This window comes from Fusarium keratoplasticum, chromosome 11 (genome assembly GCF_025433545.1).
Source record: "Fusarium keratoplasticum isolate Fu6.1 chromosome 11, whole genome shotgun sequence".
NCBI lineage: Eukaryota > Fungi > Ascomycota > Sordariomycetes > Hypocreales > Nectriaceae > Fusarium > Fusarium keratoplasticum.
Genome location: NC_070539.1, coordinates 1,971,042 through 1,995,946, shown reverse-complemented (window position 1 = coordinate 1,995,946; position 24,905 = coordinate 1,971,042). Strand labels below are relative to the sequence as shown.

At 50.0% G+C, this 24,905-nt stretch overlaps 10 protein-coding genes across 10 annotated transcripts; 7 read left to right on the top strand and 3 right to left on the bottom strand.

The window, feature by feature from the left end:
• Positions 1-112: 112 nt before the first annotated feature.
• On the top strand, positions 113-1,225 carry NCS57_01348700 (uncharacterized protein; the record flags this gene model as incomplete). The annotated part of the gene is made up of 1 exon (XM_053063120.1): positions 113-1,225. The coding sequence occupies one exon, from the start codon at positions 113-115 to the stop codon at positions 1,223-1,225; it is 1,113 nt and encodes a 370-aa protein (XP_052908015.1).
• A 555-nt stretch (positions 1,226-1,780) lies between these two features.
• On the top strand, positions 1,781-2,827 carry NCS57_01348600 (uncharacterized protein; the record flags this gene model as incomplete). The annotated part of the gene is made up of 1 exon (XM_053063119.1): positions 1,781-2,827. The coding sequence occupies one exon, from the start codon at positions 1,781-1,783 to the stop codon at positions 2,825-2,827; it is 1,047 nt and encodes a 348-aa protein (XP_052908014.1).
• Positions 2,828-3,404: 577 nt separating this feature from the next.
• On the bottom strand, positions 3,405-4,340 carry NCS57_01348500 (DLH domain-containing protein; the record flags this gene model as incomplete). The annotated part of the gene is made up of 1 exon (XM_053063118.1): positions 3,405-4,340. The coding sequence occupies one exon, from the start codon at positions 4,338-4,340 to the stop codon at positions 3,405-3,407; it is 936 nt and encodes a 311-aa protein (XP_052908013.1).
• Positions 4,341-5,556: 1,216 nt separating this feature from the next.
• On the top strand, positions 5,557-7,196 carry NCS57_01348400 (Aminotran-1-2 domain-containing protein; the record flags this gene model as incomplete). The annotated part of the gene is made up of 6 exons (XM_053063117.1): positions 5,557-5,703; positions 5,755-5,796; positions 5,843-6,099; positions 6,159-6,304; positions 6,350-6,558; positions 6,606-7,196. The coding sequence occupies 6 exons, from the start codon at positions 5,557-5,559 to the stop codon at positions 7,194-7,196; spliced, it is 1,392 nt and encodes a 463-aa protein (XP_052908012.1).
• A 1,234-nt stretch (positions 7,197-8,430) lies between these two features.
• NCS57_01348300 (Carboxylic ester hydrolase) lies at positions 8,431-9,711 on the top strand (the record flags this gene model as incomplete). The annotated part of the gene is made up of 1 exon (XM_053063116.1): positions 8,431-9,711. One exon carries the CDS (start codon positions 8,431-8,433, stop codon positions 9,709-9,711), a length of 1,281 nt encoding a protein of 426 aa, XP_052908011.1.
• A 747-nt stretch (positions 9,712-10,458) lies between these two features.
• Positions 10,459-11,151, bottom strand: NCS57_01348200 (uncharacterized protein; the record flags this gene model as incomplete). The annotated part of the gene is made up of 3 exons (XM_053063115.1): positions 10,936-11,151; positions 10,697-10,890; positions 10,459-10,651 (listed from the first exon to the last, which is right to left on the bottom strand). Exons 1-3 carry the CDS (start codon positions 11,140-11,142, stop codon positions 10,459-10,461), a joined length of 594 nt encoding a protein of 197 aa, XP_052908010.1. The 5' UTR covers positions 11,143-11,151.
• Positions 11,152-12,070: 919 nt separating this feature from the next.
• On the top strand, positions 12,071-13,494 carry NCS57_01348100 (uncharacterized protein; the record flags this gene model as incomplete). The annotated part of the gene is made up of 3 exons (XM_053063114.1): positions 12,071-12,720; positions 12,763-13,383; positions 13,428-13,494. 3 exons carry the CDS (start codon positions 12,071-12,073, stop codon positions 13,492-13,494), a joined length of 1,338 nt encoding a protein of 445 aa, XP_052908009.1.
• Positions 13,495-13,572: 78 nt separating this feature from the next.
• Positions 13,573-15,620, bottom strand: NCS57_01348000 (HET domain-containing protein; the record flags this gene model as incomplete). The annotated part of the gene is made up of 2 exons (XM_053063113.1): positions 13,573-15,110; positions 15,158-15,620. The coding sequence occupies 2 exons, from the start codon at positions 15,618-15,620 to the stop codon at positions 13,573-13,575; spliced, it is 2,001 nt and encodes a 666-aa protein (XP_052908008.1).
• Positions 15,621-16,593: 973 nt separating this feature from the next.
• Positions 16,594-17,910, top strand: NCS57_01347900 (Amb-all domain-containing protein; the record flags this gene model as incomplete). Its single annotated transcript, XM_053063112.1, has 5 exons — positions 16,594-17,058; positions 17,214-17,406; positions 17,472-17,533; positions 17,579-17,717; positions 17,768-17,910. 5 exons carry the CDS (start codon positions 16,594-16,596, stop codon positions 17,908-17,910), a joined length of 1,002 nt encoding a protein of 333 aa, XP_052908007.1.
• Positions 17,911-20,545: 2,635 nt separating this feature from the next.
• NCS57_01347800 (uncharacterized protein) lies at positions 20,546-22,759 on the top strand (the record flags this gene model as incomplete). Its single annotated transcript, XM_053063111.1, has 1 exon — positions 20,546-22,759. The coding sequence occupies one exon, from the start codon at positions 20,546-20,548 to the stop codon at positions 22,757-22,759; it is 2,214 nt and encodes a 737-aa protein (XP_052908006.1).
• Positions 22,760-24,905: the final 2,146 nt, after the last annotated feature.

The following is a 24,905-nucleotide window of genomic DNA, read 5'->3' as shown; positions in this document are numbered from 1 at the left end:
TTATTTCTCTCTTTTAGGATGCCTCACTTGAAGCGCAAATATCCAAGTGAAGCACCGACCTGCTAATTGGGAACAATAGGTTCCTCAATTGTAGCATTCTGCTCAATAAGAAATGTCTGTTTACTCACAGATGAACTCAAACAGTCGTTTATCATTCCTCTCTATCTCGTCTCTCCTCTTCTCTTCCCTTCACTCAATTGCTGATCTTTCATCTCGCAATACATCAAGCTTCTTTGCACCAAGCCTCGCTTTCTTTCATCCTACCGAGTGCCTCTTTGCTTTTTGCAACGAAACATCTTCCGGTCAACGTCTCGTAAGTTGCGGTATTTCGCTTCGTGGCTCTGATGATCTTGCTGCTAACCTTTTTCCATCAGATTCCCTGCCCACCTCTTCACCTCACCAACACCATCTCGCATCAGCCGGTAAGTACCTTGATTCATTCCACGCCATCTACATCCTCTCGAACAATTGTCTGACTGATATTAGCTTCATCATGTCGGACTCTTCCATCAGAGAAACCATCGAATTCGATGATAGCACTCCCAGCTTGACCGAGCATGTCGACGATGCGACCGACGTTGGGAACGACCATACTCCCAGTCCCGGCGACGATGACGATGATTCCTTCGGCGAAGATTTCGATAACGCCGATTCCACCAGCCCGAGTACCTCCGAAGATGAAGCCAACGAGTCCCTTCCAGCCGAGTCCGATTCCCGCACCCTCGCCGACGACAACCATGGTTCCCCTTCGCCCAAGACTAGTCGACTCTCCCAACTCTTCACCAACTTCGCCGATGAATTCCTCGACATTGTCGAAGAAGACGCCCAAGAAGCTGTCATCGCAGCCGCCCGGGCTCAGAATACCGATCTGGGCAAGATGGTGAAGCAGCATGATCACGAAATTGGCAACCTGATGGGTGAGTTCTACGATCATGTCTCTAGCCATGAAAAGACGTCCAAGGCAGAGTCGGAAAACGTCAGAGGCGAGATGAAAAGCCTTAAACGTTCCATCGACAAGAGGGATCAGAGTCACATCGCATTCCAAAACGATGTCAGCGACCGATTCGCCAGCCTGGAGCAGAGCGTTGTCGACCGTATTCTTTTTTTGGAGAAGATTACCAGCAGCCGAATGACTCGTCTTGAGAAGAACATCAATGCGAGGTTTGCTTCTCTGGAACAGAGCATGAATGACCGATTTGCCGAGCTTGAGGAGCGCATCGATTAGGAGTCGGGGCCTGGAAGCAAGCGTCGTCGTGTTGATTGAGTGATTGATGGTTCATGTGGTGAGAGAGCATGTTGGCGAGTGACGACTCAGGATGGATCAAGTAGACGCCAAAAGTATGAACTGCGCCAGATAGTCAGTGCAGGAAATTAATGACGCATTCTTCGCCTTCTTGTAGTAGATCTCCTTGACTGCATTGCCCGGTCGCTTCTATAAAAATGCTAAGCCAACATCTAACTCTTCCTCGTTCCATGCTAGCATACATACGAATCTCGCTATCGTGGCTTAGATCTCGGACTCACAGCCATGACACAGCCCTCGTATCCCAGCCACTCTTGTTTCCACTACCAATGCATCCGGATAAACCTGCGACGATCCAAACAGCATCGCCCCTTAGCTAATCAACAAGGATACCCTGCTCATCTTAGCTTGTTTTGGATTCCAATGGCACCGAGCACAGACGAATGAATAAATAGTGCCGTCGCCCGCCTTGGAAGATTACGCAACGCAAAGTGAGGTCATTCCAACCTGTTTCTATCGTGTCCGTCCTCAGACAAAATGTCCAGCGTCAAGATTATTATCACTCCCCCGACGCCTTTGGAGGCTGAAGATCCTTTTCGTCGTCGGCCTCAGGTCACTCCGCTACCTGATGTACCTGAGAAGTTGCCACTGGAGTCTGGCGATGACACACAGAAAACAGACAATGGGAGACCAACCATTGATCCAACAGAGAAAGAGGTCTTTGTGACTCGGCCAGATGTCGAAGAATCCGAAAAGGAAGTCTACGAGCCCAGGACAACAGTATTATATGCCGATGCGGCCGAGAAGGAGGTTTATCACCCGACCCAATCGCAAGAGATTGTCGTAGACGAGAAGGAAGTCTACGATCCCCAAGAAGCGACTCACCAGGCTTCTATCGATGCATCTGAGAAAGAGGTGTATCATTTTGAGACGGAAGCCCATCGCGTCGATGCCGGGAAGGAGGTCTATGATGGGAGCGCGCAGATGCAAATGGTGATACATCCTGGTAAGGGTGCCTACAGCCCCGAGCCTGCTCAACCTCCATCCAAACACTCTCAGCCAGAGCCAAAATCCTCTTCGCCCCAGTCAGAATACTCTCAATCCCAAGTCAGCTACTCTCAACCAACTTCACCCGCATACTCTCAACCTCAAACCGAAAGCTCGAATCAGAGCACGCCTAAGCCAGATGAGGCCCAGACTCAACCTGGGCCCAAAGGTCGCTTCAAGAAACTTCACCAAACCGTCGTCAACAAGCACAAGAAAGCCTGGGAGACACTTACCGATCAATCCAACGCCATTATCAATGAACAAATTGCCTGGATTGAAAAGACACAGACCGACGTCACCAACAGTATCGTCACGGGGACTACGACTCGGTATGCACGGTTGGAAAAAGGCACTACTACACGATATGCACGGCTAGAAAAGGGGACTACGAATCGATACAATCGTGTTGAGCAGAGCATCAACGACCAAATGGTTCGTGCAGGGCAGTGTGTCAACAATTATGCCCGGATCAAGGACAGTATTCCTGGGTTAAAGCAAAAGCCACAAGCCTCGACTGAAACAGAGAAGCCTAAATAGACGGCGTGTGCCATTTTGCAACGGAAAGGATTGGTAGATCTTTTGTTGGGACTAGGCAGGAATGTCGGGTTTGACTCGATATAGGGTTGTAAAATAGTAGGATATCAAGCCCGGCTGAATGATGTACACAGTGGGTTTCAATGTAATGCTAGCCTAAGCAGTCTTTTCCTTTCACGAATCAAACTAAGTTTTGGAAAGATCTGCTGTAAGCATGGTGAGAACTTCAGGTCAGTTTCGACAAGTTGGTCAATGGCCATCCTGAAAAGGTACCTTTGTAGTAAGCCCGCTCCTCCGGGCTCTCAGTCAATGCGGAAATCTGCGTCCACTTCAAAGCTGGAGCGGCCGATATACCGCAAGAGACGGATCCGACATCTTGGCTAGCCACAAGATAAATCTTGTCATCTTCCATAACTCCAGATGTGGTTTGGGGACACAAGCTTATCAAGGCAGTATCTTACTGGAAGAGGGTGTATTAACTGGCATATGTAAACTGGAAGGTATTCACTTGATATTACAGCCGTCCTGCTCCACGGATTCATCTCAATTTCGTAGCCCAACCGCCACCCGTTACTCCCTCTCACAGACGCCTACACAGAGCCTCTGCAAAGAACTCGACAAGTTTCGGCACCGTCTCTGAAAGATCATCATACAAATCAAAATGATTCTTCCCCTTTATAGTCACTAGCTCCTTGGGATCCTTGGCAGCCGCGACAGCATTCTTGCTAAAGTGGTGCGTCTGCGCCTCTGACCCCGCAATCATGAGCAAAGGCCGAGGAGAGATGAGATGCTGAAAGTTGAACGAGTCGTAGCTGACCATCAGATCGTAACTCGAAAGAGGAACCCTTTGATCCGATCTCTCGTGGTGTCCTCTCTTGGTGCCGTAATACTGAGCCGCATCCTTGAAGAAGGGATCGGCCTCGTGGGGTATCTTTGCCAAGTCCGTCTCAAACATGGGAGGTGCATCATCTTGAGATCCGTTGGCGTGAGTTGTGCGCCATTTCCCAGCCCCTTCGAGAGCTGCTTCGATGGCCGTCTGGCTTTCTTTGTTGTGCTCGTAGAGGCCTCCATTTCGCGTCATCCTACCAACACAGGCAGCGCTGACGGTTGCCAAAGCCTTGATGCGATTGTCTGACTGTGCAGCGTAGGAAGTGTAGCCGCCCGACGCACAGATTCCAAGGACACCAATGCGTTCCTGATCGACCTTGTCTTTCAAAGTCGTCAAATACGTAACCGCGGCCTTGTTGTCTTCAACCCTCTGGTGAGGATCTTCGAGACCGCGGGGTTTACCAGAACTTTCGCCCTGATAGCCAGCATCGAAGGTCAGGACAGCGAAGCCTTCTTTGGATAGGGCGCGGGCATAGTCGGCAGCCGTCTGCTCTTTGACTCCAGTCATCGGATGGCTAACGACAATAGCGGCTCCATTGCGGTGTTCCGATCCCTCGAGAGGGTTATAGAACTCGCCGCAGATTTGCAGCTCAAACGATGGAAAGTAGACTTTGGTAGGTGAGGACATGATGATAGATGAGATTGATTGAGTGTTGAATTACTGAGACGAATCTACTGCCATTGGCTCTGCTTTTATATCCCCTCTCTGTCTACTTAGACATGTAATCCGTTGTAAGAACGTTGAAAGTTTAAAGCGCGCCCGAGAACTTTCGGGGTTTTCGGGCAGATGAATCAAATCCTTACTGGTGTAGTTCTGCGGGTTCAGTCATGGTGGCGTCATTGCCTCCACTGGTTTGGCCGGACTTAACTCCGGACTTATCGCCGTGTTGGAGGCGCAAGCTTGTGATATCCGGAACAAGGCTGTTCTTACATTCACTTGGTCCAAGGGTTCGAAGAGGCGGGCTTCCGAGTAACCCAACGGAAATGACACAGCCGTAACACAGCTGAAGCTTACTTGAAGGAGCTGGACACAGGCGCGGTTCCCCGCTTAGTTTCTGTTGCACTTGTGTGATACAGAAAAATAGGCCGTTAGGCCACCCAAAAGGTAGGGGCCCCCATAGTGGCTAGGGGGCCTAATTGGGTCTATTTACTGTACGACAACTTGGGAGTTCCTTGGTCTTCCAAGCACAACGGAGCTGGGAAGACCAAGAACGGAAACAGGCCGGACTACAGGCCCCTTTATGTATACCCAAGCTTCAATAACCCACAGTGGACTTTTCCTTACGGCCAATCTCACCAAAAAAGGGTAATAGTATCCTTAGCTGCTACAACGGGTGCTCTGTCTATGCCTCCAACCCCGCAGAAGCTGAGACGAGATGAGACGTTTATTTTAACTCAGCGGGACGATCAGGGTCTTACCAAGTGGAGGCAGGCATGCTCTTGGCGCGCCCTTTACTTGACAAGTTCAAGTCAAGAACCATGGCTTCTTTTGAAGCGTCACCAACTTCACAGACAAACAATACGGTGTTTTACAGCATTGGGTTTTGATGCTTCTGTGTGTCTCTTCCTGTATTCTTTGATCACGTGTATGACGGATACGTCATTGAAAAAGAAGAAAGGACAAAAAATGTCAGAACTCTTGGGTACTCTGGTGGTCGGGTCTTGACATGTTGCAATGTCATCGCCACGCCCTTCAATGACATGACCAAAGGGAAATAATGTCATTTTCACCATGTTATTCCCACAGCTAGCTGATTATATAAAACCCTAGAACATTTCTATCAAAAGCAACAAGTAAATCGACGCATCAACATATCCACTCTCGAGACTATCCTTCTCAAACTATGGCATCTTCAAAGGCAAACCTTTCTACCAGGGGCGACGTGTTTGCTACCCCAACCAGCAAGATCCCGCTGTTGGATGTGGTTTGCGACTTGTGGCACCCAGAGACCAACCCTGGCGGATATGTTAGTCTCGGTGTTGCCGAGAACGTATGCTACTTCCTAGATAACGCGACGGGGCTAGATTGCTGACGGTGGCAGACTTTGATGCACGAGGAAGTCATCGAGCACATGACCAAGAACGTAGGTCCTCCACGGAGTCACCATGACTGATACTAAATGTTTGCAGTTTGGCATCGACAGTCATTCTCTGACTTATGGTGACGGTTTCTCTGGCTCTCATCGCCTTCGAGACACGATTGCGAGATTTGTCAATCGTAATTTTAACCCTCATGAGCCTGTCACTAAGAACCAGCTCCTCATTACCTCTGGTGTGGGCCAGGCAATTGAGGTGAGCGGCTTCTCAATCTGCGACAAAGGTGACGGTGTCTTGCTTGCCCGCCCACATTATGGAAACTTTCCTATTGATTTAGGCTACCGAGTTGAGTGAGTGGCCAATGTTTAGCTTTTGGTAAAGGCCTGGATGACTGCTAACTTTAGGCCAGGGCCAAAATCATTGGCGTCTCCTTTGAAGAAACGGATCCGTTCGGCCTAGAGACAGTCGAGGTCTATGAGAAGGCTCTTGCGGATGCCCAAGCAAGGGGAATTCGAGTCAAGGCCCTTCTTCTCTGCAACCCGCATAATCCCCTGGGTAAGTCTAGGCCTTACTTTCCAAGCTATCCTAATCTTTTATAAGGTCGTTGCTATACCAGAGAGGTCATTGAGGCGTACATGAGATTCTGCCAGAGGCACAGTCTCCATCTTCTCAGTGATGAGATCTATGCTCTGTCAGTTTGGAAGAACCCAGAGTTCCCTGATGCGCCCGAGTTCACGTCGGTCCTAGCTATCAATACCGATGGCATTATTGATCGAAACCTGATCCATCTCTTTTGGGGAATGAGCAAGGTTAGGATTTGATATCGCCAACACAGCCGATAAGCTAACTTGCCAAGGATTTTGGGTCCAACGGAATCAGACTTGGATGTGTCATCAGTCGAAACGAGGCATTCATTCGTGCTTGCGAAGCAAACTCCTACTTCACTTGTCCGTCATCTCTATCTGACCTGGCTACCTCGCGTATTCTCTCCGACGACGCCTTTGTTGAATCCCTCACCAAGACGAACCGGTTACGGCTAGCCGAGAACTACATCATGACGTCCAAGTTTCTAGAACGTCACCAGATTCCGTACAAGAAGGGTTCCAACGCTGGCTTGTTCATCTGGGTTGATTTGTTTGCTCCCATCCAGGCACAAATTTCCACTGCCCTGAAGAAGCAGGGAGGCATTCATTCCGAGAAGGCGTTGGGGGATCTCCAGTTAAAACTCTACACGACTCTACTGAAGCATAGAATCTTTCTCGCACTCGGAGCCGACTTTGGGGGCGATGTACCTGGTTGGTTTCGCATCGTCTTTGCTCACAAAAAGACGTATTTGCAGCTGGGGCTGGACCGCATGATTGAAGCAATTGAAGTATTCCGTCGTGAGCTTGAGACAGGTGTAGGTGTGGACACTGTCACTACAAAGCTTGAGAGTGTGGAGGTGTAGAGCATGTGTGTATCTGACATCAACTCTTTTCCGCCTAGTTCTCGGTAATGGGAATCTCACTTACTAAAATACAATGAAGATTGAAACAGGTTATCCCACTTGCTATATTACTTCCAATCAATCGCATAAGCGGCCTCGCATATTCACGATATACCGAGTTTTACCGCCTACTCCGTGACTCTTCGCGCTGACTCGGCCTTTTTCTATTTAACTATTATTTCTCCGAGATTAATAATTACTTAACATAGACATCTACAGTTGCCCGGAACTAGGCGCTATCAAGATCATATTGGTGTACCAGGCTTCTATGAGTCAAGGAACGGTTTCTCTGCGGCATGCAGACACTGGGTTGCCAGCTTGCTGCTTGCCGTAAGCCAAGTGTCCTTCCCAAATCCTACCCTTCCCTGTTGGTTCATCCCGGGCGCAAATCAAATCAGTGCCAGCTCTGTATCACGGGCGTCCAGATTCGTAGCTAGTTATAGCACTTACAAGTGTGGCTCGGGGTCACGGACCTCGAAACGGCATTTTGCAATCATCCCAACACTTCGAGTTAGTTTCAAGCCATGAAAGAAAACCCGGTGCAGGTACTTTTACAGTACATCGGTTCCTAGAGCCCTAAGACTTTGCATTTTTTTTTTTTTTTGTAAGACCGCGTGTTACACTACTCCTTGTATCACTCAAAAGTTCATGATTTGTTGAGCGTAGCAAGCGCGCCGTCAGCCTTTTTCCGGATCTCACCTAAGACTGCCACGCGGCGGAAACGATCGACACTGCAGCTGGCAAATGATGATAATAGGAGCTCTGAATCAACCGTCTTACTGTAAAACGGATTAACTGTCGACCTTGCCCCGCCTGCCAAGACTCGGAGTTCCCGACTGTCTTTTGTACTTAAACCGATGCAAGTGCCAGTCAGTTGAGTTTGGGAGTCACATCATGTTCGAGAAGCATCTCCAGTATGAAGCCATTCACTTTGTTGACCACATTCATATTCCACTGTTACTTGGCTGCTTCAGTAAATGCAAGACCCAAGTCTTGTTCCTATCTGAAAATTGAAGCCTTCTCCGACTTCAAAATTCTCCATGTTGAAACGTCCGAACGACAAAACTATACACCCCCGGGTTCTCTGCTGACAGTCGACATCTGCAACCTCAGTCTCTCGCTCCAACACCATGGCGCTGATGATGTCGTCAGGGTGGGAATCTGGTTTCCACTTCATGGCTGGAATGGTCGTTTCATGGCGACAGGCGGATCAGGAATTTCTGCTGGCGATGAGATAAACCTTGTTATACCAGCGGCCCAGGGCTACGCGGCTGGATTCACAGACGCAGGCCTGACGCTCAACAACACTATTGACTCTCAGACAACCCAGTGGTTCCTCAAAAACGATAGCACAGTCAACGAAGTGTTGCTGGAGAACTTTGCGCATCGATCCGTCCACGACTTGGCCGTTATCGGGAAAGCCGCAGTCAAGGCATTCTACGGAAAACAGCCTTCGTACTCCTACTACTCGGGCTGTTCTCAAGGCGGTCGACAAGGTTACTTCGCAGCTGAGAAATACTCCGAGGATTTTGACGGCATTCTGGCCAACGCTCCAGCCATCAACGCCCCTCAACTCTCGCCTGCAGAATTCTGGCCTTCAGTATTGATGGCCAACATTGTCGTGCCACCTCAGTGCGTGTTTAGGGCATACCAAAACGCCATTGTCGAAGCATGCGATGCACTGGATGGAGCTCGTGATGGTCTCATCTCTGCTTCTGAGAAGTGTCACTACGATACCTCGAAACTTGTGTCGAAGAAGATCGAGTGCACCGAGACAGACAGCACAGTTGTCATCACCAGGGAGCATGCTGAGCTGGTGGCCAAAATTCTCGAAGGCCCCGTTGATCCCAACGGCAAGACACTCTGGTACGGAACTCCCCCTGGGGCCGACTTTGATGGTTTAGCCAACACGACAACTGTCAACGGCTCAATTGTTCCTGTCCCATTTGTCACAGCTGAAGCATGGTTCAAGTACGCCATTGCCCAAGATCCCTCCCTCGACACGTCCAAGCTGTCCTTGTCGGATTTCTTTCACTTGTTCATGCAATCAGTTGATCGACTGACTGGCTCGCTGGGATCGGACAACCCCGATCTCACGGGGTTCAAAAACGCAGGCGGCAAGCTTCTCTCATGGCACGGCATGGCTGATCCTCTAATCATGCACGGTGGCACAGTGCTTTACTGGAATAAACTGAGCCAAAAGGCCAGCAGCCAGGCCGAGTTGGACAGTTTCTACCGTTTATTTCTGGCCCCAGGAGCAGGACATTGTTTCGGTGGCGTTGGTCCCAATCCAATGGAACCACTGTCGGCTCTTGTGGATTGGGTTGAGAAGGGAATTGTCCCCGATACCCTCTTTGCGGAAACAACCATGGGTGGCAAGTCTGTCAGTCGCAATCTGTGCCCGTATCCAGGCACTTTGCGATACAACGGGAAAGGGGATGTGAACTCTGCCAAGAGCTTTACCTGTACTCAGTGATAGCTCCATACCGCCAAGGCTGATACTGGATTAACTTCCTCCAGTCCAACCATCGTTGCCCCATGATACCAGGCCCGGCCTCAACAGAATAAGCCTTCTACCTTGGCAAAGAGCACCAGAACCTACAAAACCTGCAAAGCTACATCATTGAGGTTCACCTTATGCCTACTGCACCGGTCGGACGGTGGCATAGCTAGAAAAAAAAACAATATTTCTAGAAAATAGAGTTCGTTATCCCTTATGTCCTGTTCAATTCCTGCCATATACCTTCTGCCATCTTTATTATTTTGCCATTTTGCCCTTTTTTATTGAAGAGTAATTCAACCTCATAGCATACCCAAAGGTAGATCAAGGCAACTCAGTCAGAGAAATACAGTTTTACACACAATCAAGCCATCATGCCCAATGCCTTTGCCCTTTTTTATATTGATCTCTCTCGTTTCTGGCTGAGTTCAACACTTTCCAGAGGTCTCTCTCTATTGAGGCCATACAATGGTCAACTCTGTAGCTATCCTCTTGACTAGCGGGTTCAATAAACTTCACTCAATGTCTCCTGTTGCTGTGGCAGATGCCCTATTGAAGACGTGTAGCAATACATCATGGTGATTTCCACGGCCTAGCTCAATGACACTGCTGCGCTTTCATATGATGCCAAACGCATATGATTCACCATATTAACACCCCTTGCACATCATTTCGACAACAAAGAGCAATCGTTGGTTCTGTTCATACTTCAGATAAACCCCTTCACTCCTTCCAACCATCTCCAGCCCCGAGCATCCAGTTCAAACCCACCAGGTGAAGATCGTGCTTTTCAACAAACTTGACCGGATCAAAAGATCGTCTTTGCACGAATTCTTCACCTCCAACATCTTCCTTTGTCAGATCCAGCGTTGTGGGCTGTCGAAAGAGGAGAAACAAATATCGATGAGGCTTAGATCTGCAAACGGTTACTATCGCATCTCGAACAGGTGGACATACCTACTCATCCTTGGGGCCGGGTCCAAGGTACTCTGTCAAAGCAGGCTGGACCTGCGCGACCATCCCCTCATCGCCGCTCAGAGGCATCAGACCTGGAAGAACCCAGTGACGCCAGAAAGCAAACTTGGGATCATCTGGCGTGGGAGCATCAGGGTCGATGAGCAACAGCATGTATGTCGCATCAGACGGGCTGTCGGGCTGGAAAGTGTAAGCATCTTCCGTGAACTAGGACAAGCTTCAAACCTCTTTCGAGAAGCGAATACTCGGGGCAAGTCTGCACTGCGAAGCACGGAACAGATTCCCCAACTTGACAGCCGTCTCGTCGAACGCGACGTCGAGCTTTGTCGTAGGCTTGAAGTCTTCTGGAATGAGACTCGCTGCCACGCCAGGGACGAGCTTTGCCTCGGCCAAAGAGGCAGACAAGGCTTTTGCGTGCTCTTTAAGGACCATCTTGAATGATTGTGTAGCTTCAAAGAGAAGCTGAAACAAGCTCGGTCGATGACGATGACCTTGGTTTTGATCCTACCCCACGTTTGGGGGTGCATCAGACTGTGATGTGACTGGTGGAAGAAAGCCAGTTACGGTACATTGTCATCATGCCCCCAATGTTGGCAAAGGAATTCAGCCACAATCACAAGCTGCATTTCTTGTTATGCAGTGCACAGCCTGGCCGTGCACAAGGACGGAGAGTCGGGGAGAGCGGGGTGCTGGTCTTATCCAGGGATCAGGATCATGTGCAGGGACCCTCAAGAAGCCTTTCGGACAAGCAGTGGGTCCTCTAGGTGTGATTATCTTATCGAAACATATCTGCTATCGAGATATAGCAGGGCCAGGGGACCTCTGTGTCTAGTTCAACCTCTGGTTGATATCGAGTAAATGCTCCCAATGTCTTAGACTTGGTCTCGATGGCGCGATGGGGCAGAAATCCGGGGTAAATTAGCGGACGACAACAAGGGCGGTGCTAAAAGCGGATCCGCTGTGCTCAGCCGGCCGTCGGACGCGCAGGATCGACGGAGCCAAACCCTGGCGTCGGTAATTTCGCAGAGAATTCCCAAACAGACTAGACACGATAGGAATGCCAGTCCATCAGGTTATCATCGCTTGTTTCACCGACACAATGAAGGATCGAAGGAGCGTGTTTCTGACGCTTTCGTTTCATGTTAAAGAGAGTGGGTCGATTCCAGCTAATCAGAGTGAAACTCTTCAAAGCTCGGCCAATGTCTGCTCCTGGCGAAACAAGCCTTGGACCAACACGACTGGATCCCTGCAACACCACGGCATTGCTTGGAGCAGCTGATCATTTCACGTTATCTCGACCATAACATTCCTCACCTTCTTCACATTCATTCAACTCCATCCGCAACGTCTTGCCTCCACCATGTCAGAACCAAACCCTCAGTCAAATTCCCCTCTTATCAAACTCCCCCGCGAAGTCCGCGATGCCATCTACCTCGAAGTCTGGCGCTTCACCGGTCTCCGCCAACACATTGTAGCCCACTGGGGAGCCTCAGACTCTCAAGACGCCAAACCCCATTACTGCCGCTGGAAATGCTGCACAGAATTCGAGGTTGAGGACCGGCTACAAGAGCTAATCGAAAACGTCCGGATCCAGAAAGGAATACCTCTAGGTGACCACATCAAGGGCAGCCCCGTCTCTGCTCGTCTTGACTACCAGGGCCTTCTCTCCTCACCATGGGATAACCACTGGAAATGCTGGCTTGAAATCGCAGAGGGGTATGGCAGAGAATACAAACCGGCCTCTGTTGGCCCGGTTACTGGTCATTCTGTCAGCACATCGGGCTGTCGCTGTTGGAAAGACCTAGCCAAAGATCCCGAAGATTCCAAAGCATACTGGGATCGAAAGCCTACAGCACCACCACCCAAGCCTCCCAGTAGATGGAAACGAGCTGTGGAAAAGGTCAAAAAGGTCAAGGAAGCAATTAGACCACCACCACCACCTTCACCTTCCCCCGAACCGACCTGGACTGGTAGCCCTTATATGCCAATGTTGCTGTGCTGCAAGCTCTTGTAAGAACCTCATAACCACTCATAGCTTGACTGACGTTCTAGGTCTCCTGAAATCATCGAGTCTCTGTACAGGTCAACCACCTTTATATTCACAGACCTGAAGGCTTGGCAGTTCTGGCTAGGTTACTGTGAACCACACCCACAAAAATCAGATTGGCCAGATCTTGGAGAAGCACCTCGAGCATTTCTCAACTACACCAAGAGCATCGAACTATGCCTCCACCCATCTTTTAGATTCGAGGTACCTTGTACAGTCCCAGCACTGTGCGCTCACCCAGAACAACTCCACGACCCGTACGACTTTCACTGGCTTAGCATTGACCGGTTCCAAAACCTCAGGAGTCTAAAGATTTGGATGTCTGCTCGAACTCTCTCCGAGTTCCAAAGGCAGTCCCCCAATCAATGGAGGCACCACAGGATTGATCAATTCAGCATGGACGAGCTTCGAAAGACATTCTCCTCTTTTGACAACCTGGATGAATTCATCATCAGCACCCCTCTTGCTGAAAATATTGGGCCAGAAGATGGATATGTACAAGACGTCATGAAGCAACCAAATCATCATATCTGGAAGAGAGGCACTGGCGATCATTTTCATCCGCTGATGGACATGGATCTTGGCACAGGTGGGCCTATCACTCAAGTCATCACAAATCCTGAAAGGTACGTTTGCCCTGATTGCTCCTTCATTTGTCTGACGCTCTCAGAACGGTGCATCCGTGGACCTATCAGCTATCTGTCTCTTACTCTTTCCGTCTCACGGGGCTTATATAAACTGTGGTAGTTGAACACGAAATCTAGGAGGGTTAAGTTGTGTTGAGGAATCAGGTCAACAGTCTGATAACATCAAGTCTACACTAGAACAACCTTCCTGATGAACCCATCCACACATTGCACTGCAGTCTCATCCTCTGACCTTAAAGTAATTATACCAGCCCTTTCCCATTCTTGGTCTCTCTTCTTGGACAAGACAAGCCCGTTGTACTCTCTGCCTCCCAGCAAGAGCACCACGTCAACAGCACCACCACTCCCACGAGCTTTTCCTTCCACGGGCTTTCCCTGGTACAAACAATCCCATCCTGCAAATAGCCGGCTTGTACCCGGAATTTTCACTTGTAAGTGGTAAGGTACCATCTTTTCAGCCAGTTCGAGTTCAATCAGGGGCGCTTCAATCTCCAGTGTCTGTTCCAAACGGCTTCCGGGGCTTGTCAGGCCATGGCTCTTTGGGAAAGGGTTTGGAAGAACCTGGCGAATCAGTGATTGCCTGGTATCTTGCTCCATCCGAGTGTTGGCCATCGACAATGTTGGGAAATCGATATTCTTCATGACTGAGAACCAAGACCAGCCCGGATACTCGGTGTTTGAGTCTTCACTTGACCACCAGAGAAGACATTCTGCCAAGCTTGATCTGAATGCGCCGTAAAAGTAGTCGTCGTGATGCTTCCGGGAAAGCAAAGTTGCAACTCCCGAGATGGCCACCATCCTATCTGACGCAAAGGACAGCTTCATATTCGAGTAGTCGCGAACCAGTTCGCACCATGCTTCTCCGAGAGCCTCCCTCTTACTCAGTGATAGAATATGGTGCCTAACGAGTTCCTTTTCCATCTCCCTTGGTTGGTCACTCTCAATAAGAGGGTGCGTCATTCGACACTCCTTGAACAAACCACTCAAAGTCCAGTGCAACACTCGACGCGATAGCACCCTCTCCTGGAGGCACCATCCGCGCTCCATCAGGGGGTGTCTGACTCGGTAGGTCCAGCGAGCGCTATCCAAGGTAGGCCGGAGCTGAGCCCACACATACCTCTGCTGGCCATTCTCGTCCTTGAATGGTACTGGAATTGGTTTGATCTTGAACCGGCCGAGTGGTCTCGGTCTCAGAAAGCCTTCAGTGCTACTGTTGGCACAAGAAGCAGCAATGCAACATAGAGAACCAGAGTAGTAATCGCCCATCCTTCCCGCTTCAGTCGCCCAGTCCCCCAGGTCGTTCGGTCCATCTGATTGAACAATGCAGATAGCATCGATCCAAATGTACTTGACTCCCATCAGTCTGGTGATGGTAATGGCATCTTGAATGGAGGCTGGGAGATCTTTGATCCAGATTCCGCTCAGGCGAGATTGTAGGTTCTTCGACGTCGTTCTTGCTTTGCTGTTCGCTGTTCCCTTTCCCCAGCAGTAACTCAAAGCGATGTACTCAAGAGCTTTCTGGTCTGTTTGGATCAGCTTTACCATTTCGTCACCGTCCAGGCCAACATCGATGAGCCTTGTAGGGACCACGGCTGCCACTGATGCCGCGCACTGTGGATGTTGAGACTGGCAATTCCGGATCCATGGCCAAACTTCCGCCCGAATAAGCTCCTTCAAGTCCTCATTCTCAGGACCAGGCATTGATTCTACAGACGTCAGAGAGTTCTTCCACAAGCTAGGCTTTATCCCATACCCTTGATTGAGATTGTTTTCATCTCCTGAAGATATTCTTGAACCAATTCGATGGTGGGAATGCCTACGTCGCGATAGGAAGGCGGGGGAACTTCAATGCCAAGAGCAAGTAGTTCAGGAGGGGTTTCATAAGCAGGGAATATGTTGGAAGAAGGGCAGGTAGTTGTTAATCTGACTTTTATGCTGGATCCCTCATACCGCCATTCTGTCATGAGTAGGTTCTGAAACGGTTCGCTCAGTTGGCAGTCCCAAACGACGTACTGCCACATCAACTGGCAGAGTGGACATCCCGCATCAGCAGAAGCTTGTAGCGATAGAAAATTTTCATGGTGGTCAAAGGGGTGAGGGTCTTTTGATGAGGTATAACCTCTGTTGAATGCGGAAGAGAACGCTTGGCATTTCTGGCACAATGATTCAAACACGCGACGAGGGTTTAAATCGTTTATTGAAAAGGATGCCGACATGATGAGGTTGATCTCAGAGTGCTTTGAGTATGGCCGTTGCGTTATAATGCGAAGGAGATGCGAAGCATGGGCTTCAGCGACTGAAGTCAATTAAATATCAGGCACCAATTTTTTTTCTTGGGCTATTACGCAAGCGTCACTTGATTAATCACATGTTTTCAAGTATTGTCGTTAATGTGGCTTGAAAATGGTGTCAGATGACTGGCCTCAGCCTGGTCCTGAGTTGCTCGTTCAGCCGCAGCACCAGCCCAGCTGAGGCAGCAGCAGCTCACTTTGATGGCTCAACTCTACTTTGATGGCTCAACTCTACTTTGATGGCCTCTCCAAGACGTGAAAAGCATGTGGTTGTCTTGCGAATTCGCCAGTACAGAGTATCCTGGCTCCGATAGCAAGAAATCAAGACTTCCAACTGTAACACACTCTCAATGGGAGCAGAACGAAGTCCTTTAATATGAATCCAGACCCTGCCATTGGAGCCAAGAGCCAGAGAGCACCGTTTTAGGGTAGCAATAACCGATCCGATGTACCCTTACGGCGTCATCACCCGACGAACCGTTCAACCGCCAAGACAAGAATATGATTACGTTCATCACTTGCAAATTTCATCTTTATGCCCATAAGACCTCGGTTCCGTGTTGTCATCCCACCATCAAGCAACATGCAGACCTCTTTAACCGTGGTCCAACGGAAGAATATGCCCCACCAATCAGATAGCTCACACACCTTTGGGGGTTCTTGGGGATTGACCCTTGCATGCAGTATCACAGGTCTGAGACAATGGTTATTGGTGCTAATTAAGGTTCCGAACAAGCTTCCCCGCGTAAAGGTTGGAGACTGGGGTAGCTTGCCAAGCTCTGGGGAGCTCCGATGCAAAAGCTGTACCAAACGGGATGTTGTATACTTAAGGAATGATTCTGCCCATTGAACCCTCCCAGAATCTCACCAGTCTTCAGCTCTTCTCTCAATTGGCAGCATGAATCTGAAATTGTTCCTCTTTTACTTCTTCGCGGGCCTGGCCCTCGCCTTCCCTTCAGACTACCTCAAGTTGGCTACTTGGGGACTTGAAGGGTATGCGAAGGACAACCCCATCGGTCCTACCACCGGTGGAAAAGGTGGAAAGACAGTGTTTGTGTCTACCGCCGAACAGCTTGTCGCTGCCGTTGCTGGCACCGATCCCAAGATCGTGAGGGTCAAGGGCAAGATCACTCTGCCTGCGCGTCTCAAGGTCGGGTCCAACACGTCCCTTATTGGCGTCGGCACATCTGCCCATATCACAGGAAAGGGCGTCGACGTTTTTAACGGCGACAACGTCATTCTTCAGAACCTCAAGATCAGCCATATCCTCGACAATGATTGCATCACCATCCGGAACAGCACCCGCGTCTGGGTTGACCACAACGAGTTCTTCTCTGACATCAGCTACGGACCTGACCACTATGTGAGTCTCTTACTGTTGCGATTCATATTTTATGGCATCATGTTTGATGCCGTCATGTATTGAGAACTTTGTCTTTTGCTGTTGTGGTTGATCACCTCTTTTGGAGTCGCAATTGATGACAAGAAAAATGCAACCTCTGCTAACTTCTTTGTCAGGACGGACAAGTCGATATTATTCGGGCCTCAGACTTTATCACAGTGTCGTGGAACTACTTCCACGACCACTGGAAGTCTTCCCTCGTGGGCAACGACGCGACTTTCCGAGACCTCGACTTCGGCCACCTCCACGTCACATACCACCACAACTATTGGCGAAACATGGGCACTAGGGGACCTGCCGGGCGCTTTGGTCACCAACACGGCAGGTTCTCTCTGTTTATATGCAATGAAGCTTGAACTAATTGGCCTCTATAGTCTACAACAACCTCTACGAAGACTTTCTGTATCAGGCCATCCACAGCCGATCCGATAATCAGGTGGGTCCTTCCTTGATTTCACACCACAAAAGCTGACGCAGCCAGGTTCTCGTTGAGGGTAATGTCTTCCGGGGTAACACAAGCGAAGCCCTGAGCACATACGGACTTGTAATTCCCATGGATTCCCCAAACACCTGCACTTGCGGTGACGAGGAGCTCGACGGATATGCCAACCTTGGAGCTAGTAAGCAAAGCATTTGACCTTTGCTCAGGAGCACAGCTAACTGGGGACAGAAAACGACTGGGGCTCAGCTGGCGTCAATATTACCCAGAAGGGAACCTTTTACAAGGCTGATTACAAGTATAAGCTGACTCCTCTCAAGCTTGTCCCAACTGTGTGCAAGCTCGGTGCCGGTGTTGGCAGGATCTTCAAGTGATTTCTACCTGGGTAGACGTAACGCGCTGGGGATGAAAAGGGTGTGACAAGGTGGTTTGGAGAATGTCTTCTACATGTACCAAATTTTGCTTCTATTCCTGCCCACTTAGCCAGTGCCTTGTCTAAATAAAAGAGGTGTTTGACCAAAGTTAATCTGATTATTGTCATGAGTTGTGTTTTAACTGCATAAAGAATTAGAGTGGGGTTTGCTAAGCCAAGGATGAGGACTACGTAGGGTTGTCTCAGTCACTGGATAAGGTCAGGGACAAAACTACACACTCTTATGCAATCCTGTGATTATATATCCTGCACCAACACTGTCTTAGTAACTACGGGTGACGGGGATTGGATAAACAAGTGCATGGAGCAGGGAGTGGGAAGACATGTCCAAGCCTGCCATCTGACCATGAAGGCATGAACCAACGCCGTAGCTCAACAGAATATACTGCAATCAACGAACCAATGCAGTAGTGCGACCACACCATGCAACATCCAAGGTCACTCATCATGTTTCACAAGTGGGCCAGACCTAATCCTTTAGTAGTTTTAGGTAGAGAATTGACAAAGCTTCAGCATAATAATGACAAGAATGTTCATAAATACAAATGATGCTTAGAGGAGCAAGAATAAGAAGTCGTCTTACCTTAGGATGAGATATTAGAAAGATGGTAAATGTCACTCAAAACTTATGACCATAAATGTCAAAGGTACTCATAAATTGAAGGAAGCACTTGACTATTTTAGGGTTCAACAGTCTGGCACATCAGTCAACTTCAAACGGAACCCGGGACTAGACTGTGCAGCGGAAACCTGATCTAGCACGAAAGATGACGGTGGGAAGAAACGTCGCAGCCATCAAGCGATTGGTGACGAAAAACGATCGAGAATTCCCAGATGACGAGAACCCCATTGAGACTGAGACATCGCGGCGGGAGCACGCCCGGCAGGTAGAGGGGTTCGCATTCGCACCTCTTACCCTCACACTTCCATCCGAGGGTCCTGGACGTTCTCATCCCGACTTTTCGATGCTGCACATGAGAGGTTTCAACGAGGATACCCATTTTCGATTGGAGATCCCCTGCCTTAGGACACTTGTCATCCCGAAGGAGCTGAGCGACCGACTTGACGCCTTCTGTGGCAACACCCTCATCGTGACCCAACTCACACCAGCTCCTGCCGCCGGGACCAGGTGCATTCGCCGGGGCGAAATGCGAGGGCCGTGACCGGAGACGAGCAGTCCCCGGGGCCGAAGCCGGCGGGTCTAGGGTAGCTCTGTCGGTCGGAACCTCGATTAACAGAACAAGGAGAGCTCCCTCTTTTCGCAATATCTTACGCAAAATTGGAGCTTGCATCAATCAGAGACCTTTTTTCTTCAAGTTTTGACGTCTTCTGTAAGAGAAAAATACTCGGTTGGGTTGTTCTCGACGCTTAGGACTTTGAGAGTCTCATGTAAAAATCCGCCAAAAGCTGAGCATCAGAGCAACATTTTGTTGCTGGCATGCTTGGATGATTGATACGCCCCACATGTCCAATATCCATTGGACGATACGCTATCAGATAAGATAATAATCCACCGATAAGACCGACAATAAGTGGTCCGAGCTCCCTGCCTGACTGCCTCATGACGATGCAGCAAAGACTGCGGAACAACAGTCATCTCAATCGACCTTTCATCACCCAGCCGGTTTCCAGAGTCCATTCGAGTTCTTTTGCCATGGCCCATAACTCCACAAAATCCAGACATTCTCGCCAATTCCGTCTCCGTTTCCCCGTCGAACGATCGAAGCCCCAGGTTCGCTGCACTGACGTCGCATCAGATGCCCAAACGCTTATGAAGGATTACACACTTGCGCCGGCTCTGCCAGCCAGGCTGCGTACCACGAAGGATAAGATACCACCCCTCGGAAATACGCCTCTTCTCCTGGTGCTAAGCAAAGGACTTGAGGAGGCCCAGAGCATGTCGCATAGAACATCCAACACCGACACGAACGTATTGCCCCTCACTCATGATGCTTCAACCCCGTCTCCGTGAGCCCTCAAAGCGCACCATCTTCCATCATAATACCTTTCCGAGAACTGTGACATGGGGTCAGAGCAACTTAAGTAGGTTCATACAATAGAGCCGCCCCATGAAGGAAAACTTGGGCAGTGCAGGTGTTGGCCGGCAGTCACCAAGGCGGACTAACCCAGTGTATGATCGTCGTGTCCAATCTGCCTGGGGCCCATCTACGCGTATGAGGAGGCTTACTCGCAGATCTTCCTGCCCTGCAATTCGATCCTTGTTCGTGCGGCAGCCTTGTCTTTCGAAATGTGGCGCACACGGTGAACAATAATAATGAAGTGTACAGGGGCGCAGCCCTTTGCAACTGCAAGCCATGTTTTGAATAGCAGCCCACACCAATCCTACGCGCAGAAGAAAAAGGCCAAGGCCAGCTGAACAGCCCTGATGTAGGTATGTCGGTCGGAGCAGCACATGAAATAAACAGCCAGAGCCCGATATGCACACAGCCGCACAATCGCTGCGGAGAACAGTTGTATTTTTCAAGGTGATTCTCCCCCACATCTTGATGAGTTACACTCTTGAGCTTACACTCCGCTTGTACTCCCAACCTCACACCCCGCCCCAGAATATCACCATGGCCTCTTACGAAGCAGTTAGTGACATGCCGGCCTCGCCCATCCAGAGCCCAAGAGGATCCTTGGACCTGGGCCTCAATGCTCCTCTACGATACGAAGCCCTCCCCGGCGATGAGACAGAACCCAAGACCGACTCCGAAGACCCTGTGCCCCCCTCGATCTCGATGCCGATTTCTCTCAAGCCCCGCACTAGGAGCCAGCACTTGTGCGACAGGATTGGGCACAGTGGACTGTTTGTTCTCGTACTTGGTAGCGCTGTCATCCTCGTTTCCTCCGCCATTCTTGTCTTCTTTTGGGCTGGAGCCGAGAACGCTCGGAACCGCCGCCGACACCCAAAATTCTGGAATGGCATCGTCTTCAACGATTGGTCAACTCGGGTCGTCACGATATGCTCTGCTACCATCCGCATATCACTGGCCTTTCAAATCGGGTTCATCACTGCGGCCATGTCAGCGATCATGCTTGAGGCATCCAGATGTAGATTTCGCGATCTAGCTACTCTCTCTATACAAAGAGCCTCGAGCACCAATGCCAGCCCTTCAAATATTCTTCCAGCAGCTCTTAGGCAATGCATCACAAGTGGCTTCTCTGGATTCTGCTGCTTCTTGCTTCTTTCAAGTGCATTTGCCGTCGCCCTCGTGTCGACATTTACCTCTACGATTCTTCTTTCCGACTTTGGAACAGCCCGCATCACAGCCCCAAGTATCACCGAGACCATTCCTATAGGGATAAACTCGACACTATATGACCGTTTCGAAGAGTTTGAAATTGGTATCTCGTCTTGCTTCAAGTCGAGGCCTTTCGCACACTGGCGCTTTGCGGAAGCCAAAACAAGCCAAACTTCCTCGACAGAGCTTGGGGATACGGGAGATGTCTACCGGGCCTTGCTCCCGTTTAGTAGCCCGGAAGCCAGGACCTCTTTGGAGTACTACTCTGGCCCTGGGTTAGTCAATAACCACAGAACCGTTTGTGTCAGCCCAAAGCTCGAGTACATAATGCTCAACTACACTCAAACCGTGGGAGGATTTGATTTGGGAGGTAGGCTGTCTGCTGAGCTTCAAAACTCGAGTTTCGGGCCCGTAGGGATGGGCTGCTTCGTAGAGAGCACCTGGTACGGAGATGCAGATTGGCCGCTCTTAACATGCCGGTTATATGGTGATCCCTTATCAGGATCAGTCGACTTTTACTCAGTGCACACTGAAGACAAACTATCCGGACGTAAATATCTCTTTTCCCCAATCATGCTTATCAACGCGAGTACACCCCTCGGGATATCCTACGGGACTGAATATTACCTTACCAAGTATAGACGCAATCTTACCACGACAACAGATGGCCTGTGGACAAACGTTTACACTTTGAATGGGACCCGGGTTCTGAGCGCCACTGTCTGCTTTGTTAATACAAGGTCGGTGCCAATTTTCAATATTACCATGTCTGGGCGGCCCATCCCATCGGAACCTGCAGTTGATTGGCGTCGGCTCTTGAGCAAAGAGAATAGCACGGAACATGTACAGCAGCTTGGCATCGGTCTTTCCCCTGATAGCTTTGCAAGCCGTGGGATTTTGGAGCTCCAGATTCAACCCAGCATTATGCCGCCAGAGGACATGGGATATGAGGAGACCTTGGCCCTTTGGGCGCATGAGCTTCTTCTTCAAGTTGCACTGTCCGAGGAGAGCCCCTCCCAGAGCTGGAATTTAGTGACTAACGTCACATCTTCGGGCATGTTCCCGTTGACTGCGCACCCAGAGAACTCTGCCCTTGTTCAAAAAGTTTTACAGATGACGCAAGATCCGGCACAAGCCATTCATGCATTAGCCTTTCGGTTCTCTCAGATGCTCTATTACGCTCACCAGCCAAGGTTCAATATCAGACGGCCCATTACAACAATCAACACTTCCGAGACGCTTATCCCGATTCAATGGACCGGCCTCTCCGTTGTGTTGACGACGCTTTCAGTTCATTTCATTGTGCTCATTGTTACAACAGTCTTGTTTGTAATCTGGACCAAGGCTTCGTTGCTGGGTAATGCTTGGCAGGTGGTCTCTCAGATGGTCTCGCCTCAGACGAGAGAGGTTATGGATACACCTAGCGTCGGTTTGATGCGCGATAAGGATGTGGAGGAATGGGTAAAGGTTACGGGCCGTGATTCGCAGGTATACCATTTGTCACACTCTGATGATCGAGGTCGAACAGAGATACGTCTGCGTTAGGGGTTGGGGCGGATGGAACTCTAGATCAGATGCGGCGAGTCGTACGGCGAAAAATATATTAAGGCAGTGATTTTAACTTCTCCAATGTTCCTCTGTGGATAGATGCCTCGCGTGAGATGTCCTAGCGTATGGACCAGAATCCATCAGTTGAGGGGAGCAATCACAGGACTTCTGGAACTTCTGGCTTTCAGGACCTGGCAACGCTTCGAGGGCTTCTGTTGGAGAATTTGGTGGTTATGGGTTTGGATATTCTCTGATGTTTGTCAGCTGGCTCGCGATCCGAGGCTCAAATGCGACTTCTTAATCTCGGGGTCGGAGGGGGTACAGAAGAGAGATGTCGGCATGCGGGCTTGAAGGGCTTTGGGTCGTCCGGGGACGTCTTGCATTAGCTAAATTTCGAGTCGTCGCCTACGGTTGGTGAAAGTCCACATCATTACTAAAAGATCAGTTAGGTATGGAAAAGAAGCCAAACCGGTACAGACGGCCTTTCGTGGAGAACTCATCTCAGTCGGGTCGGGAGCCACAGGTGTTTAGCTAGCTTTATACACCCGTCTAAAATCTGCCGGATGATTATCTTGAATATTAAAAAAGAATGAAATATGTCTGCCCAGGGGGCGGTGAAAGCGGATTCCCAATGTAGACAGGCCTTTTGCTGAATCGAACTGGTTGTTTGTTATCAGGTGCGCCGCGAGACACAGAGATATCAAGAAGTGTACCTGGCAGTGGCAGAGCTGCGTGGCTTTGCTCAACAGAAGAATCAACCAGCAGTTTATCGTGACGTCATTTTCCTCCCTCAGAACATTTGTACCGTCTTTCGCAACAATTAGTAGCATCAACACGGGTGCCTTGTTACCATGCCAATCTAGTGTGTTTTTCCAGATCATCACAGCTCATTACAATCTTGGACTTTGACATCCAACATTAGTCCATGCGGTCATCTGCTCCATTAACATACCGTGCCCTCGCAGGCATTGCATTCTTTTTATCAGAGCACCCAATCATGTCTCAAGCACCACCATCCTCCCAGGCCAGCTCACATCGATATCACCACTCTACTTCTGTCGCGAAAGCTCTTCTCCTCCCTTCTCTCGTCTCTTGCAAACCAATTCGGCGAGAAGACCCGCGCTATCACCGAACGGTACAACAAGGGAAGGCAGCTCAGCAATCAGAACCTCCGTCATCAACACATGTTCGTCATCCGTGCCTATAAGCCCGATGATGCGGCCGTCGCCTTCCAGAGCCTCCTCCGTAAGTCCAAGGGTATAAAAAAGACAACCCCCGGCTCACACTACCAGCCACCATCTAAGTGCAGGCCGCACCCATCGTGCGTGTTCTGGCTCCTGATCTTGCGGTGATCCCCTCACGTCTGAGAGCTCCACCGGGACGATAGCGAGGCACCTCTTAACCTCCTCAACTCTTCGATCAACTCCTCCCAACCGTTTCTTTTCTCAGGAAACAACTGCCGAAAGGGCAAGGGCGGGATGAAAACCGGAGCGATCTTGGGGTTCCTCTGTCCTATGGTTGTAACTACACCTACCCCTTCCGCTTCCTCAGTCTCCGCCGGTCCATCCTCCAGTTCATCCGACCCCAACTCTGCTAGACTTAAGGTTTCAGACAGATCGACAACAGCCGTCCCTGTCTCTGAGGGCATAATGGCTTTTACCCTGTTTTCAGTCTTTTATATCTTCAGACACTGCAGGTCGCGCAGAAGTACGGCTTAACGCCAGCTCAGTTCGAGTACTACCTCACCATCAGGGCGCCCCGACAGGAGAGGGTCTTCTACCCCTACCACGTGCTCTCCAGAAGCCAAGCTGAGGCATATCGCTGGCTGGAATTGGTGAACTATCATCGAGCTTTACATGAAACCGCCACACCGAGGAAGCTAGGTATGGCGAAGATGTCAACGCTCATCTACACCGATGTTCTGGATGGTCCACTACTTCTGCAACAAGGACCAGGCCCTCAAGACGCAACGATCATCGGGCGTCGGTGGGGAAGAGATCCGCTTCCACATTCCCCACCGACGGAACCTCAATCTTGTGCCCTGGAGGCTGGAAGAGGCACGCGTTCAAGGCCTCGCTGTGCAAGGGACCCGACCACGGCATCGCGATGAAGCTCGGGTGAAGAACAAGAGAGGTGTAACGCA